This window comes from Apodemus sylvaticus, chromosome 23 (assembly GCF_947179515.1).
Source record: "Apodemus sylvaticus chromosome 23, mApoSyl1.1, whole genome shotgun sequence".
Classification (NCBI taxonomy): Eukaryota; Metazoa; Chordata; class Mammalia; order Rodentia; family Muridae; genus Apodemus; species Apodemus sylvaticus.
The window spans coordinates 7,107,100-7,122,610 of record NC_067494.1 but is presented as its reverse complement, the minus strand read 5'-3'; the positions used below and the strand labels follow the sequence as shown (position 1 = coordinate 7,122,610).

Below are 15,511 nucleotides of genomic sequence, written 5' to 3'. Positions count from 1 at the left end.
GACTTCTACTTCCAGGGATTCCTTTGCCTCTGCCTCCTGAATGCCAGGATTAAAGGTATGCACCACTAAACCTGGTAAAAGTTCAGTGTTGTAAAAAGTCAAAAAACAAACTAGATAGTATGAAAACTACTATAAAGGAGTAATTGTCCCAATAAGATGTATTTAACAAATCAATATTCAAATTTTTAATTAGTTTCATACATATATTTAATTACCTTTACATATAGAATTAGCTCTCTATACACATACCTCTGAGACCTAATTGGCAATTAAAAGAAAATAGGCTTATGGGACTGTTTTTTAAGACTTTTATACATATTCTATTTTTTCAATCCATATCACAGAGAAAGCTTTATATGACTCTGTTCACTGGAACATGAAACTTGTCTCTCTGAAGACTTGGGGAATATTTCAGTGCTGTGTATGAATGGGATTCTGCTTCCGTCACCAGCAAGCTAGTGACTGGACATGCTTTCTTTCCCTCTGTATCCATGAGAGGATATATGGAGTTTTAGAAGCCATTCTCAGAAGCAAGGAGCATCAGCAGAGACCAGGTGGAACTCAGCCTGGTCTGAGTTCCAGTTAACTCTCATGAAGGCTTTCTTGCAGGCTTTGAGAGCGCCAGGGATGAGGACGGTTTGGGTAAGAAGTGTTATGCCTGTCATTATCTGTTTTATTTATAGACTATCAAAGTAGCTACCCCCATACAAATTTAGATTTGGTGGGTTCAGTGATCCATTTTATGAGTAACCCTGGAGAAAATGGGTGTTATTCCTTAGTAAGCACAGCACGGGGGCTTTTCATATCATTTTGTAATCATCTCTAGGTTGTTATATACCATTTATACCTTGGTAATCTTTTTCTTCTCTAAATCTAACAAAAAACTAGTTATTTTCAGATTTGGTCTCATTCTGTGCACTCTGGGGATGATGCTTCTATGAGTGTTCCTATGCTGTGGTTTCACTCCAGAGTTAAGGACGGTTCTCATGGAATGGTTCTGAATTTCAAGAGAGAAGTGGTTTTAGAAACAAACAATCATCTATACAAAGCAACGAATGTGGTCACTGATCAAATGCAGATACCTATGTGGCAACAGTCTTACTTCATTTCAACTCAATGTTTGATGTACTCCTATTTTAAAGCCTCCTGGAATTCCCTCCCTAACCCTGTTTCTAAACCTGAGCACCTTAAGTCCTTATCACAGTTTTAATGAGATATTTGATGTTGTTAGTATTTGTTTCATTATAGGATTTTTTTCTTTTGCCTTCCAAGGTATCAACCTCTCTAGTTTTTCTTACCTTTAATTTTCAGTCTCTTCCCATTTATCTTTAAGGAAGGTTTTATTAAACATGTGTATGTGTATATGTGTGTGTTTGTGCACATGTACACATATGTGTGGAGGACAAGGGCAACTTTCAGGAGACAGTTTTCTCCTTTGACCATGTTGGTTCTACAGGTCAAACTGAGGAGGTCAGAATTGGTAGAAGGCTTCTTTAGCTGCTGTGTCATCTCACTATCCTTCCTATAGATCTTTAAATACTTAGGATATATTGATCTGCCTTAATGCTCTTTTTCTTGCTTACATCTTAGTTTTAGCCAACACAGTAAACTCAAGTTCATTTATATGTATGATATAATAACAGCTTCCCCAAATATTCACATCTGGGCCTGAATTTATCTGGAAATTCACAGTTGGCAAGTAAGATATCATTCCTGGCATTTTCTTTTAATGAGAAACATATTCTGAACTAAAGTGGGGAACTCTGTACTCTCAAGCATAGATGAATTATTTTATTTGGTTGCATTATTACTCTCAGTCAGTCTTTTTAAACTTGAAGGCATCCCCCTCAGCATTCATATCTAATAAAATCAATGTCCTCACTGATATGGCTACTCTATGTAAGTACACTAATTATGATATTTAAAAACAGCTTTAGTGAGGTATTATTGATTAGCTGATATATTAAATGTAGCCAGTATTTAACAGATACACTCTAATAAAATTTGAAGTATCCATCCATACATGGAACTCATTACTTCTTTCAAGAAAATGAGTGTGTCTATCCCTCCAAAAGTTTCCTTGTGAGTTTGCAGGTCTACCTCCATACCCTACACTTCTGCCATCTTGACATCCATTGCACTCATATGCTGTATGTGACTATAGTTGAGTTCACATTGTCCATATAATTTAGCAAAACTTACTCTTTTTGTCTAACTTATATTATTAAATATTTTTACATCCATTCATTTGTATTATATTAATGGTTTTTATTTTTGTGGTCAAGTAGTATTCTATAATAAGTATGACAATTAATGTATGTCTATATACATGTACATTTCTCATAGCCTACCATTATGCTGAAGAGTCACTCATTCATTCACTCATTTTTTTCTTTGAGACAAGGTTTTATGTAACCATGGCTAGCATTTACTGTGTAATCAAGGATGACCTTTGATTTTTAATCCTCTTGTTTCTACTTCTCCGGAGCTGGGATTCAAGGCATGTGTAGCCATGTCCAGCTCTTCATTCCTTGAAGAAATGTTCTTTTCCTACTTTAATGGAAGGCTTTCACACAGACTCAGCTTAGCTTTCTATTGTTATTTCTTTATGGCCTCTCATAGGTCTTCATTTAATTACTCTTTCAATATCTGTGGGCTTCCCGGCCGTGGGCCCACTCGATCTGGTATCCTACTCCGCCATTCTCACCCTAAACTAATCTCTGACCACTGCCAGGATGAGGATGGTTCCAACTTCTCCACCTCCTTTCTAGATTTCCATGATCCTTGCTACATCTAATGGCCTGTCAAGTACATAGTTTCATTAGACCATTAATAATATTAAAGCTACAGTGAATACAACATGTCTGAAATAGAACTGACTTTTTCAAAACAAAACTTTTGATATTTTCTCTCAGTTTAGCAACTCCTTCAATAGTACTGCCATAATCTTGTTATCTAAGAAAAAAAGGATTCTTCCAGATCTTGTTCCTCTAAGCTTATTGAGTATAAAATATTTGAGATCATTCAACCCAATTCTTCCCTCTCCATTCTCATTACTGGTTTTAATTTTATTCTACTTACTGGTTCTCTCAAGATTTCAGGAGGAACCAAAATGGTCATAAAGATACTGACCAAGCTGCTCTGAAAGAAATGTCACCGAAGACCAGATCTAACAGTCCCACAATCTTGATGGAATTAAGATTCCCTATGGCTAACATCACTTTATTAGTTCACAAGGCTCTGCACAAACTCACCCTTCTATCCAAGCATCATCTAGTAAGTTTCTAACATCATCCATCTACTTAGCTTACACATTTACTATCAGCAATTAGTGCAGTTGCTAACACGTGTCTGGCAGAACATTGCTGTTATGGGAATGGAAGGGTTTATGAGATTAAAGAACTTTGAAGAACATCTAATTAAATGTCCTTCCTGAACTGCACAAAGATCTTATGGCTTGGGAGCTTTGTGTCTCTTTTACATGGAGACAAAGGATGCAGCACGCCAGTTTACACAATGGTAACATTAGCTTTTTTCCTCTCTAAGGAGTTTCTCCAAGGAGATGCAGCATTAAAGTGGTGTGTTTTGTTCTCTGGTAGCAACTTTCCTCTAACAATTCTGCAGGTGCCATTCTTCTACCCTTGTTTGCTCCCTGGGGCTGATTTCTCCATACTCAAATAGTTTTCTTTTGTGAATAGGTACCATTTAGTTTTTTATCAACTTGACACAAGCTAGGGTAATCTGAGGAGACGATACCCCAATTGAGAAAAATGCCTCTGTAAGGTTTGCCTGTAGGTAAACCTGTAGGTCATTTTCTTATTTAGTGATTGATATAGGATGGCCCAGGTTATTGTGGGTAGTACCACCTTGAGGCTGGTGATCATGGGAGCTATAAGAAAACCAGGTGAACAAGTCACGAGGAGCAAGCCAATAAGCAACACTGGCCTCTTCCATGGCCTCTGAATGAGTTCCTGCCTTTAGATTCCTGCCTTTCTTGAGTTCCTGTCCTGAGCACCTTTAGTGGTGATATGGAAGAGTATGGTAAATAAACTCTTTTTTTCCCCAAGTTGTTTTTGGTCATGGTGTTTGGTCACAGCAATAGAAACTCTTACAATGGCAGACAGCTAGCATACTATACACAACTCTCCCATCTATTAACCATTTTTGTATCATCTGACCATAAGTTTCTTGAAGGCAAAAATTTGCTTCAGATTTCCTGTAGTTTTTGCACAGTGATTAGTAGATGATTCACAAAAGATGATTAAATACAGTGTGAGGTAAGGTGGTATATTGTTAAATCTAAATTTTCTTAAAATATCACATTGGCCCCTAAACCATGAAGGAATCCTATTCACTGGTTTCCTTGGAGGGTTACCTTTAGCTACCATTCTTGTACAGCCCATGTCTGCTTGTCTTTGGATGGGTACAGCTATGGTGGGCTGGGCCACTCTATTTTAATCCGGAATGAAGGAAATGCCTTAGTCATTCTTTGTGCAGCAACAGATACATCTGATAGAAGCAGTTCTGGATGTGAGGTCACATCTGCTCAGGTGACTTGAGCTAAAAGTCAAGATTAGCAATCTCTTTCTCTCTCTCTCTCTCTCTCTCTCTCTCTCTCTCTCTCTCTCTCTCTCTCTCTCTCCCTCTCCCTCTCCCTCTCCCTTTCCCTCTCCCTCTCTCACACACACATACACACACAAATGTACATATACACAATATATATATACATACAATATATATGAATATATGAGGTATATGAATAATGTATATGTATACACCCACACGTTTGCCACCACACCTAAGTTTAAAGGTACATTTCCCATTCCCTAACAACAGATCAAAATACTTCCTGATATAATTAAATGAAATAATGATTATTTCTAATAAGTCTCAGAACTGTAACAAATGACATGCCGGTTTTTTTTGTCAGTTAATTACTGAAACAAATTTACAGTTTTGTTGGCATTTTGGAAGAGCACAGAACTGATAGTTGTGCCGTACCACCCTACAGATTCTAAAGTAAAGGAATATCTCAACAAAACAGGAAAGCCCACAACCATTTCCAAACCTGTTATAGGATATAATTTCACAGGCTGCAAAACACTTTCATGCTTTCAAATTAAGCTCTCAGTTTCAAAAAAGAAAATGACAGAGAACCATTTGGCTCTTCAATCAGTCTTGTGTGCTCTAAACCACCTATAATGTAAGCCAAAGACACGACCGTATCATTTTCCCACAGAACTCGTGAGTAGCTGAAATTACAGGCAAGGCCCTTCTCCTGATGATGTTCACGGGTGCTTTGCGTGGCATGGCCAAGGCCCACGCTGCAGTCTTACTCTCAAAACTCACCTTGTTTCTGAATCCTTGACAGCGTGAACGATTTCCATTTCCCGTCATTATGGTTTTGATTGCTGACAATGGAAGCCATGCCTGAACCCAGGTCATAGCTGACTTTCACGTGTCCATCACTGAGTTCCACGCTCATAAAATCTTTCTATTAATAGAGTAAAAACACACCAGTGATTAGATACAGAGAAATATATGGGTATTCACCTTTTATGGGGTTTATAAGGGGCCCCCCGGCTCAATTGCTGGACATGGCACATGTGACAGGAGTACATTTCTGAAACAGAACTAGTGTTACAGTTTGAGATGTTTCTTGGATTGTGAGTGTGATGTTATAGGACAGATAGCCACAATCAAATTGCGGGGACATGTTCTCTCATGACAGTAGTGCAAAGTTGGTTCTTTTGAAAACACGTTAAGCAAATCAAGCTGTAAGACCCCTCAAAAGAATTTACTAAAGAAACACCGATCTGAGAAAAATGAGGCTGAGGAGTATTTCAAACTATCTTTCAGTTGAAGTCTGTCAAATAGGAATAGAGAAATAGATTTGTCCCTACATAATTTCATCCTGGGAAAATGATCACTGGGTGCTTCTCATAAAGATTTATCCAGGGTGTAATACTGCAGAGAGAAAAAAAACCTACATTGTATTGTGATTAAATAATCAAAGAAAATATATAAGCATTTGCTGTATCATTCTTGACTACCCTCCACAGCTATTATAAAGTTCCTTTAGATTTAACTGACAATTTTTATCAATAACTAATGATTAGAGTGACATTGTACAAAAACAAAAGCAAACACATTTCCCATTCTCCGTGTTACCAGGTCTCGTGTGGCAAGATACATCAGGAGAGCACTTGATGAAAATGTCCGGAACTTGAACATGACTGTGGAGATGTTGGGGTACCAGCGGATGGGACGGCTCACCAGTGCATATCCTTCTCCATCAAACTGAATAGTTCCCTCACTGTCTTCCACTTGTGGGCTGAAAGAGACATTTCACACCACTTAGACCTCTTTGGTTTGTTATTCTTCAATGAACCAGATAGTTTCCCAGGACTGGGCGGCAAGCTGTTACGGGACACAAACTATCTCAAACGTGGCACAGAGCCTTCTTTCCCTCCCTCCACTGGCCAGTCGTAGCCCTCAAACCTGGACTTTCATAGGCATTTTAGGGCAAACACTTAGTAGGAAATTACATAATATTTAAGTCCTTCTTAGTGATATTTACATATACTCTTAGAATTTGGGATGGGCTGAATCTTCTATGAACCTTCCCATCTACAAAGCATGGAAGAGCATATACCCTCAATCTCAAAATAATCACCATCCAACAAGTTCTCCTTGGATAAATCAAATTCAGACAATGAGTGATACCTGTGCTTTCACTCTGTCTATTTAATTTGTGTTTATCATTAGCATGTGACTCTTAGAAACTGCTTGGATATTTTGGGTCCCTGTCTATAGCAGGCATAAACTCAGAGTCTAGGCTAGCCCATCTAATAGACTACTCTAAACATTTGTGGGCTAAAGGAGATTTTCATATAGTGAAAGGATTCACAGAGAATATATCTTCAATATTCATTTAATAATTAGTGATCAAGAAAAATCTTATAAATAAAACATTTGAAAAGTATTTGTTTTTCAAGTGTGAATTTATCTCTTCTATGTATCTGGGCATTTAAGCATCTGACTATGCATCTATCCACCCAGCTATCTTCCCACACACCCACCCAATCATTTGTACATCAGTTGTCCATTCAGAACTTGTTTTTTCCAGGACAAGTCTAACTCTGGGGAGAGTCTTCCCACATTTAGTGGCTGCATTTTACTTACTCCTCATGTACGCTCTGAAACTGGAGCAGTGTATTGTTTTGAGGGCAGAGGAGCTAAGGAGAAGTGTGGCGGGCGAGACATAAAACAAGACCCTTAAAATGTTATTTCCATAAAATCATGGCTAGTGAGATAAAAATCATAGAGTACAAAACTGAATATGCTGTGTTTGAAGAGCTGCTTCATACTTGCGCTAGTGGGATTACTCTTGCTTCCTTGTTAGAGAGGATGAGACCATAAAAGATGCTCTGTGTGTGTGTGTGTGTGTGTGTGTGTTCATAAAATATCTTAATCTGGGGAACTAAATTCGCTTATTAATCACATACTCTACAGTGAGTAACTTGGCTATTACTTAGCCTTTCATCATAATGCACTACCTTCTGAAGCACGCACTAGGAACGAGAAGATGGCATACGAGATTCTACACACATTCCTTGTAGTTCCCATTTGCCAGAGCCTTACATATTAAACAACCTTGGTACCAAGAACACCCCAGAAAAGTGTTGTGAGAGCCGTCTGCTTTCTGTGTGTTTTGTCCTCAGACATTGCCCCTTATTGATAACTTTAAAATTACCCAATCACCAAAAAATAAATAAATAAATAAATAAATCACTACACAATTCTCGACTCAAAGGAGAAATGTCAGTTTATTTTCTGATATAAACACAGAAAAGTTACACCCTGACATCTTTCTGTCCCAAATCTATCTCCTTCTCAATGTGGGTTAGATATCAGGTACCCACGGGTCTACCGGAGAATCTCGCCAAAGTCATTTAGCAATTCATGTGGGAATTTCCCACGTGTGACATGAAAGTTTCAGTCACCTTTAGATTTCTAAAGTCTCTCCCAACTCCAGCACTTGACATTCTCTCACTAAGGCAAAAGACAATTTATGTGAAAGAGTTTTGGTTGGGCAGTGAGCAAACGCACTGGTGTAGGACAGTTGCCTTTAGTCAATTCGCCACAGCGCGCAGACAGAGAGAAAAAGTAAACTCCAACTCTGAATGGATAAGTTGGAGTTGGAAAAGTTAGTTCATTTATAAACTATAATATTCCAACCTGTAACATTATATTAGATTTTTCGTGTACATTTTGATCATAGTTTTAAAGGAAATGTAACAACCATTTTATACATGGTAAACATCTAGTACTTTATTTTCCCTTATTTTATCTCTGTGTTAAAGTCTGGTCAAGTAAGCACAGAGAACTCATCTGCTGTTCCGGAGCAGCCACTTCCTGTGCCTGCCTCCCAGAACGACAATGGCATACCCTGTGTCTAAGCCCTTAAAGTTTCAGTGTCATTTTCATGCTCAGCTAACTGCATTTTATTTCTGGCACACTTTTGTATTTGAATCCTAATGTGACTTTTCATATTTTAGAAAAGTAAGTTATTCCTTATTTAATATTCTCAGTATCACAATAACCGTACCCTTTATATTTTTTACCAAAAAATGCAGCTTTCCAAAACTGATGTTCTGAGGTCTCCCCAGAATGTCCCCGGCCCACCTCCCACAGGCTTATAGTTTATCTTTCTCACAAAATCAATTTGTCCCTTAAATGGGATGATTGTTATGTAAAAATGTGACAAAGCTTTCTGAGAAGAAAACAAAAATATTACACAGAGTTCTATAAATATTATGGTTAAAAAAATAAGGTTCCACGGGTCCACAGCGCTGGACATGACCACTCAAACTGTAGACAACTTTGGAATCAAGTCATATAAAAGAACAATAGCAACCTTATCAGAGTAATTTTATAAAGCAAAAGGATACTTTCAAAAATCCTCAGATATAAAATTATTCATATAAACATAGAACATTACTTTAAAAAGAGAGAGAGATTCCTGGCACTTCTCTTCCCTGCTCTCCATATGCTTTTCCTCTCCCTCTCTTCCCTTCCTCTCTTGCTCCCCATCTCTCTATTCTCAGGGCCCAGGTCAGTCTGCTGGCCTGGTTCAGTCTGGACCCTTCCAGATAACCTCTGGCTGTTCTATCATTCCTGTCTACAATGAAGTTTCCTCAACAATAAACAAAGATAAGTGTGGTTTGGCAGAAAGAAACATAATGAAGGTCTCCTGAGTTAGTTTTTGTCCATGACATAAGCTAGAGTCATTTGGGAAGAAGGTACAATATTGAGAATTTCCATGAACATGGTTTTCTGAGAGCAAGCCTATAGGGTATTTTCTTGGTTAATTGGTGATGTGGAGGAAAGAGTCCATTGTGGGCCTTGCCTCCACTGGGCATGTGATTCTAGGTCCCAAAAGAAAGGAGGCTGGGAAGCCTTAGGGAGCAAACCAGTAAGCATTCTTCTGTGGCTTCTGCTCCAGTGCCTGCCTCGAGGCCTCCTCCCACCCTGCTTGAGGTCCTGCCCTGACTTGGACTGCGATCACATAAGCTGAGACAAACCCTTTCCTCCCTAAGTTGCTTTTAGTCATGGTATTAATATATTATGGCAGAGAACTGGGAAGTGGACACTGATTTTCTAGGCTTTCCACATGTGACTTAGTAAACATTTTTACAGGCTTTCACACATCCTTGCGGATTACTTCTTCCACAAAGCAGATTCCGAAAGGGGCACTGAGTACCCCTTCAAAGGGATTTCTATTGTACTTTATATTTTTTTAACTATTTTACCAATCTTTCCTTCTTTCCTAGTGATACACCTTTTGATGAGTGAGAATAAATTGAATTCTTCCTAGTATCAGAAGGTTGGAAATATACATACCCTAGATAACATATTGCATATTGACTAAACAATTATTAAATCATTAGTGATTTGATAGTCTTAGAATCTGTGCATGACAGAATGACCATTTAATGCTTTAGAACAATCAGTCACATTGTGCCTGCATTCCCTGGGTTACGTGTATACCAAGATAGCTATATATGTGACCCAACACATTCATAGATGACATAATACTGCAACATCAAGGAGTCAGATAGTTCTGAAAATATTTCTTTTACTACACTTGCTAATAATCTTCTGAAAATGCCAACTAGAAATCTACCAAGGAAATGTTTAGAGGGCAAGTCTGGGCCTAGTGTGTCTCAGACTGGTGTTAAGCTTAATAATCTTCCTATCTTGGCATTCTTAGTGCTGGGATTACAGGCAGGTGCCATCAAACCTAGCATAATGCTAGGTTTGATATCTCATGGTTTTGGTTGAATTGCAAGAACTTTATAGATAGCTTTTCATAATCTGTGTCAATATGTTCTGGATGAAACTATCATAAATATGTCAGACTCTACTGCCGCCATGCTCATAAGTTGTGATAACATAAGGGCTTGAACATCAAAACTTTTAGAGATGTCTTGGAGATTCTTCCTATATGGTAAGGTAGAGATAGGTAGAAGAGAATGTAAAATGTTCTCTGTTGTGTTGATGGGATTTTTAAAATACACATGCATTCATTAAATTAGAATTAAAAAAACAAATGCCTTAGCACTTCTGAATTCTTGTATATAGCACATTAATCCTGCAGGTATTTAATGTGTACTACAGAGTTTTATTATAATCAAATAATTTTTAGGCTCAAATGACGAGGGAAGCTCTGTATTTTTATGTTGAGAAATCTCTACTCTTAGGGTTCTTTTTATTCTCTCTACTCAGATTTATATAAAACTATTTATTTCCTGCATTTGCATTGTATGGTGTATATACTTTAAAATCCTGTTTATTCTGAATTCCTTCTTACATTTGATTCTATGTATTATGGTATTTCTCCCAGGATTGACAGAGCACCTGTTATATCTCCCAGCATCTCAAAGTTCTCCACAGTTATCCCTGTAAGCATTTGCAGGAACTCATGTCAATTTGAAAAGTCCTACAGGAAAATCAATATAATCTAGGTTTCTACATGTATACTTAATCAGCTTGGGGGTACTCTCCTTATAAAATAATAATTATGAACAGAAATCATTAATAGATAAGCAAACTCCTGTGGCTGTGAAGAGACATTCACATAGGAAGAGACTAGTCTTAATTGACTGTGATTCAAATCTCTCATCTGTGAACATTTTATAAACATACATAACCATGTAAATGTATTGAAGGGCACTTTTCAAGGTCATTGGAAAATGCCCTCACAGTAGGGAAGCAATTTGGAGTTTCACCTACTGGGTAAATCCACCCATCAAACCTATTCTACACCATGACAGATGGATACCCAGTAAAACACAAACTGCACAGAACAGTCCTTCTCCTCTCAACTCACCTGACAGTACATCCTTTGCAGTCTCCTTCTTTTTCCCGGAAATTCCATAAACCTATAGGCTTGTTGTCAAGGTATGTTTCTCCCATACAGCCGGTGAAGGTAATCACACGGACAGCATCAGCCTTCTGCAGAGAGACATGGTATTTGTACGAGTTAAGAATTTCAAGGCTTGCAGGATTTATAAATTATTAGCAGCAGAAGGCAGATAGTTCTTATCTGTTCCATACAACAATCTTAGCAGTCTTTTTATGGCCATATTATGCCCTCACAGACACAACAGGAAGGTCAAAAAAGGAAAAGCTCAAATATTTCATCAGTGGCTCCCACTTTATGTACTACCTAAAATGGAACTCCATTTATGTGTATCAAATCTATTAATAGAAATAATTCTTCTTTTGTAACCTCCAGTGATTTGTTCAAATACTGTTCAATACAAATTTGTTCAGATGTGTATAGTACTTAGATTCTAAAGTCTCTTACATAAAATGGTATGGTATTTGTATATAACATCTATCCATCCTTCTATATACCTCAAATGATCTCTGAATTACATAACAAACCTAAAGCAATATAACATAAATTCTATGTGAGTAGCTGTCATACTGTATTATTTACAAAAAACTGCAGGAGAACATCTGTTGTGGTTTTTATATAGATGCAATTTTATTTTTCACATACTTTCCATTCTTCCTTTGTTGAGTCTGAGGATAGAAAGCCCATGTACACTTGAGGCAGAAATAAATGATTTCTGGCTTCCAACCTTAGGCTAGCTATTGAACTTCTTCGCAGATGGCTGTGACGTGGGATTATTGTGAGAGATTATTTCTGGCCCTAAATCCAAATCCCACTATGGACAAGTGTATATTGAGATCCTGTTTACTTTGCATAAATCTGACTGAGAACACACTAAGATGTTCTTTCCTTGAGGTCATGAATGAGTTCACACTGGAGTCTCCGTGATAAAGAGGAGAACACAGGAATAAATTAAGCTGTAACAGTGTTCATCTAAGACAGTGCTTCTTAACCTCCCTAATGATGTGGCCCTTTAATACAGCATATTAAATTCTCATATTTCACTGACAACCAACCATAAAATTATCTTTATTGATACTTCATAACTGTGATTTTGCTACTGTTATGAACTGAATTGTAAATGTCTGTGTCATCCAATGGCCTTGGGTGACCCCTGTGAAAGGGAAGTATGACCCTCCCGAAGGGGTCATGACTCAAGGGATGAGAACTACTGTTCTCAAGTTTTCCTTCCCAGACAGTTAGACCTCCAGCTCAAGAGAATAAGGAGAAACCTAGCAGTTTTGTAAGAGAGGATCTTTTTTTTTTTCTTTTTGGGACAGGGTTTCTCTGTGTAGCCCTGGCTGCCTACTCACTCTGTAGACCAGGCTGGCCTTGGACTCAGAAATCCACCTGCCTCTGCCTCCCATGTGCTGGGATTAAAGGCATGTGCCACCACTGCCCAGCAAGAGAGGATTTTTTTACATCCATGCGGGTCTGTTTGCTGATCTCCCCAGTGCATGGTCTGGGATTTAAGGAAGTCTCTGTATAATTATACTTTGTATGTCAATTCTGATGTCACTACCATAAAGACAGATCATCAGCCTGGTGAACACTACAGTCACAATGGATGGAAAAGACAACATCCAGGCTGGAGAACCTCGTTTAAACAGCTCCTGTTTCAGCCCCCAACTTACTATAAATAAGTGACATATTTGGCTCCCTGTATCAGAAACGGCATCAAACCTAGCTCTGATGGTCGCTGGACTGGCTGGTTTTCTGTCAACTTGACACAAGCTAAAGTCACCAGAGAAGGAGGAGTTGCAGCAGAGGAAATGCTTCCATAAACACCAGCTGTAAGGCACTTTCTCACTTAGTGATTGATGGGGGAGGGCTCAGCCCATGGTGGGTGGTGTCATCCCTTGGCTGGTGGTCCTGGGTTTTATAAGAAAGCAGGCTGAGCAAGCGAAGGGGGAGCAAGCCCGTAGGCAACACCCCACCATGATTTCTATATCAGCTCCTGCCTCCATGGTCCAGGCCTGTGTGACCCGTCCTGACTTCCTTAAATGACTGATTACAGGGTAGAAATAGAAGTCAAATAAACCCTTTCTTCCCCAACTTTCTTTATGGCCATGGGGTTTTGTTGTAGCAATAAAACCCTAACTAAGACTGTTGTTTCCCTCAGTGATAGACTATGATCAGCATATGTAAGCTAAATATACCCTCTTCTCGCCCCCCCCTCCCAAGTTTCTTTTAGTCATGGTCTTTGTCACAGCATCAGAAAGTGAACTAGGAGAAGTGTGGTCCCAGATAAAATACAATGACAAAAACAAATAGAGCCCCCAACATCCCCCTCTCTCTGTTTGCTGACTATGAGTTCAGTGTGAGTAACTACCTCCCATTCCTGCTTCCCTGCCGTCCTTCCTCTCCCCTCAGTCATGGGTGCACCCTCAGACTAGGAGCCTCAATAAACCCTTCTCTTAATTTTCTCTTGACATGTATTTGGTCACAGCAACCAGAAGAGTAATAGACATCTAAGTCTACCTGAATTATTTGGAGAAAAAAGAGTAGATTGATATGTTTCAGAAAATAAATGAGATGGTCATGAGAAGGAATAATATTCTGCTTACAGGTTTAGTTCTAACAAAACAATGTACATCTCCTCCCAGTGCTGTGACCATGCAGAGCTGCTGGGGTCAATGGCTACTGTGGTTAGTGAGACAGGTCTCTGAAATGCTGTCAGCAGCTGGAGTCTCTTGGTTGACTCTAGATGGAATCATCCTGCTGTGGCTTTTACTTGCTTTTCCAATCTCCATGCATCCTGAGATGCCACGCTTGAGAAACCTTCCTGCTCGTTTGAATTTTAAGCATTAAAGTTCATGTTTGTAGGTTTTGTTTTATTGTTTGTGTACCAGGCGCCCGGGAACTCTTGGTGCAAGTGATTTCTTAAGGGTTTCTATAGATTTCCTTTGCTTCTGTTGTCCCTTTATCCTTAGACCATTTTAGAATTGCTTTGCACTATTGATACCTGCATGTTGATGATGATGATAAATATTTGAGTTTGGGCCTAGGGATGTGGTTTGGCTAGTATGTTCTAGCTGCACAATCATGAGGACCTGAGATTGGATTCTACAGCATATACACAAAACACAGGCATGGCAGCATACCATAGCTCAGACACTGGATTGGACAGCATGTTCCCACACTGGAGTTGGGAAAGAGGTTGAGGAGAGCCATACTGGAAGATACCTGACAACTACATCTGGCTGATAAACATATATGTACATGTGCATGCATTCCCCCATGCACATGGAAACACAGAAACATACAAATATACAAACACAAAAATTTTAAAAATTATTTAAGTTATAAAAACCACACACTAGGAATTTGTCACATATTTTAAACATATGCTCTCCTTCCTCACAGTGGGATTAAAACAGGGATATTAAATGCGGCGACCTCCTACCCTATGTTCAAGTCGAAGCCCTCCTACTAACGACTATGTACCATGGTCAAAACATTCAAATTTTCCCTTCTTCAGTTTCCTTAATTAGGAAACAAGGGGGATTCTAAAATCTACCCTGCAATGGCCTGAATATCTACATCCTTCACAAATTCTTGTATTGAAAATCTTCCTCTCAAAAGCCTACATGTGGTGGGACATACTTGCAATCCCAGCACTTTGGAGGCAGCCAGGTGGATCTCTGTGAGCTCCAGGCCAGCCAAATTTACACAGTGAGTTCCAGGACAGCCAGGGCTATGTGGGAGTTTAGGAGGGCGGAGCCTCCATGAATGAGATTAGCACCCTTGCAAAAAAGGCCCAAGGAAATTCATTTACTCCTTCTCCTACTACAGGGAACACATAACAAAATAGAACCTTCCATGTAGAAAGGACTCTCATTACAAACCAGCCTGGTGATACCTGGATCCTAGACCATTCAGTTCTAGAACAGTGAAAAATTTGTTTAGTGCTTATAAATTGAGTAGCCAAACTACATTTAAGACATTTTGTTATGTGCTGAATATTGATTGAATCATCTAAATTTCTTAGAATGCAACTAGCACATAATGAGGATATAATTTATTATCAAAGTCTCACATTGT

At 38.7% G+C, this 15,511-nt stretch overlaps 1 protein-coding gene across 1 annotated transcript in view; it reads right to left on the bottom strand.

Moving 5' to 3' along the window:
* Positions 1-15,511, bottom strand: part of Lama2 (laminin subunit alpha 2) — a 606,823-nt gene that overhangs the window by 40,462 nt on the left and 550,850 nt on the right. Inside the window, 3 exon segments of the mRNA XM_052169299.1 lie at positions 5,350-5,494; positions 6,172-6,334; positions 11,396-11,520. Of these exon segments, the coding sequence (XP_052025259.1) occupies positions 5,350-5,494; positions 6,172-6,334; positions 11,396-11,520 (433 nt within the window).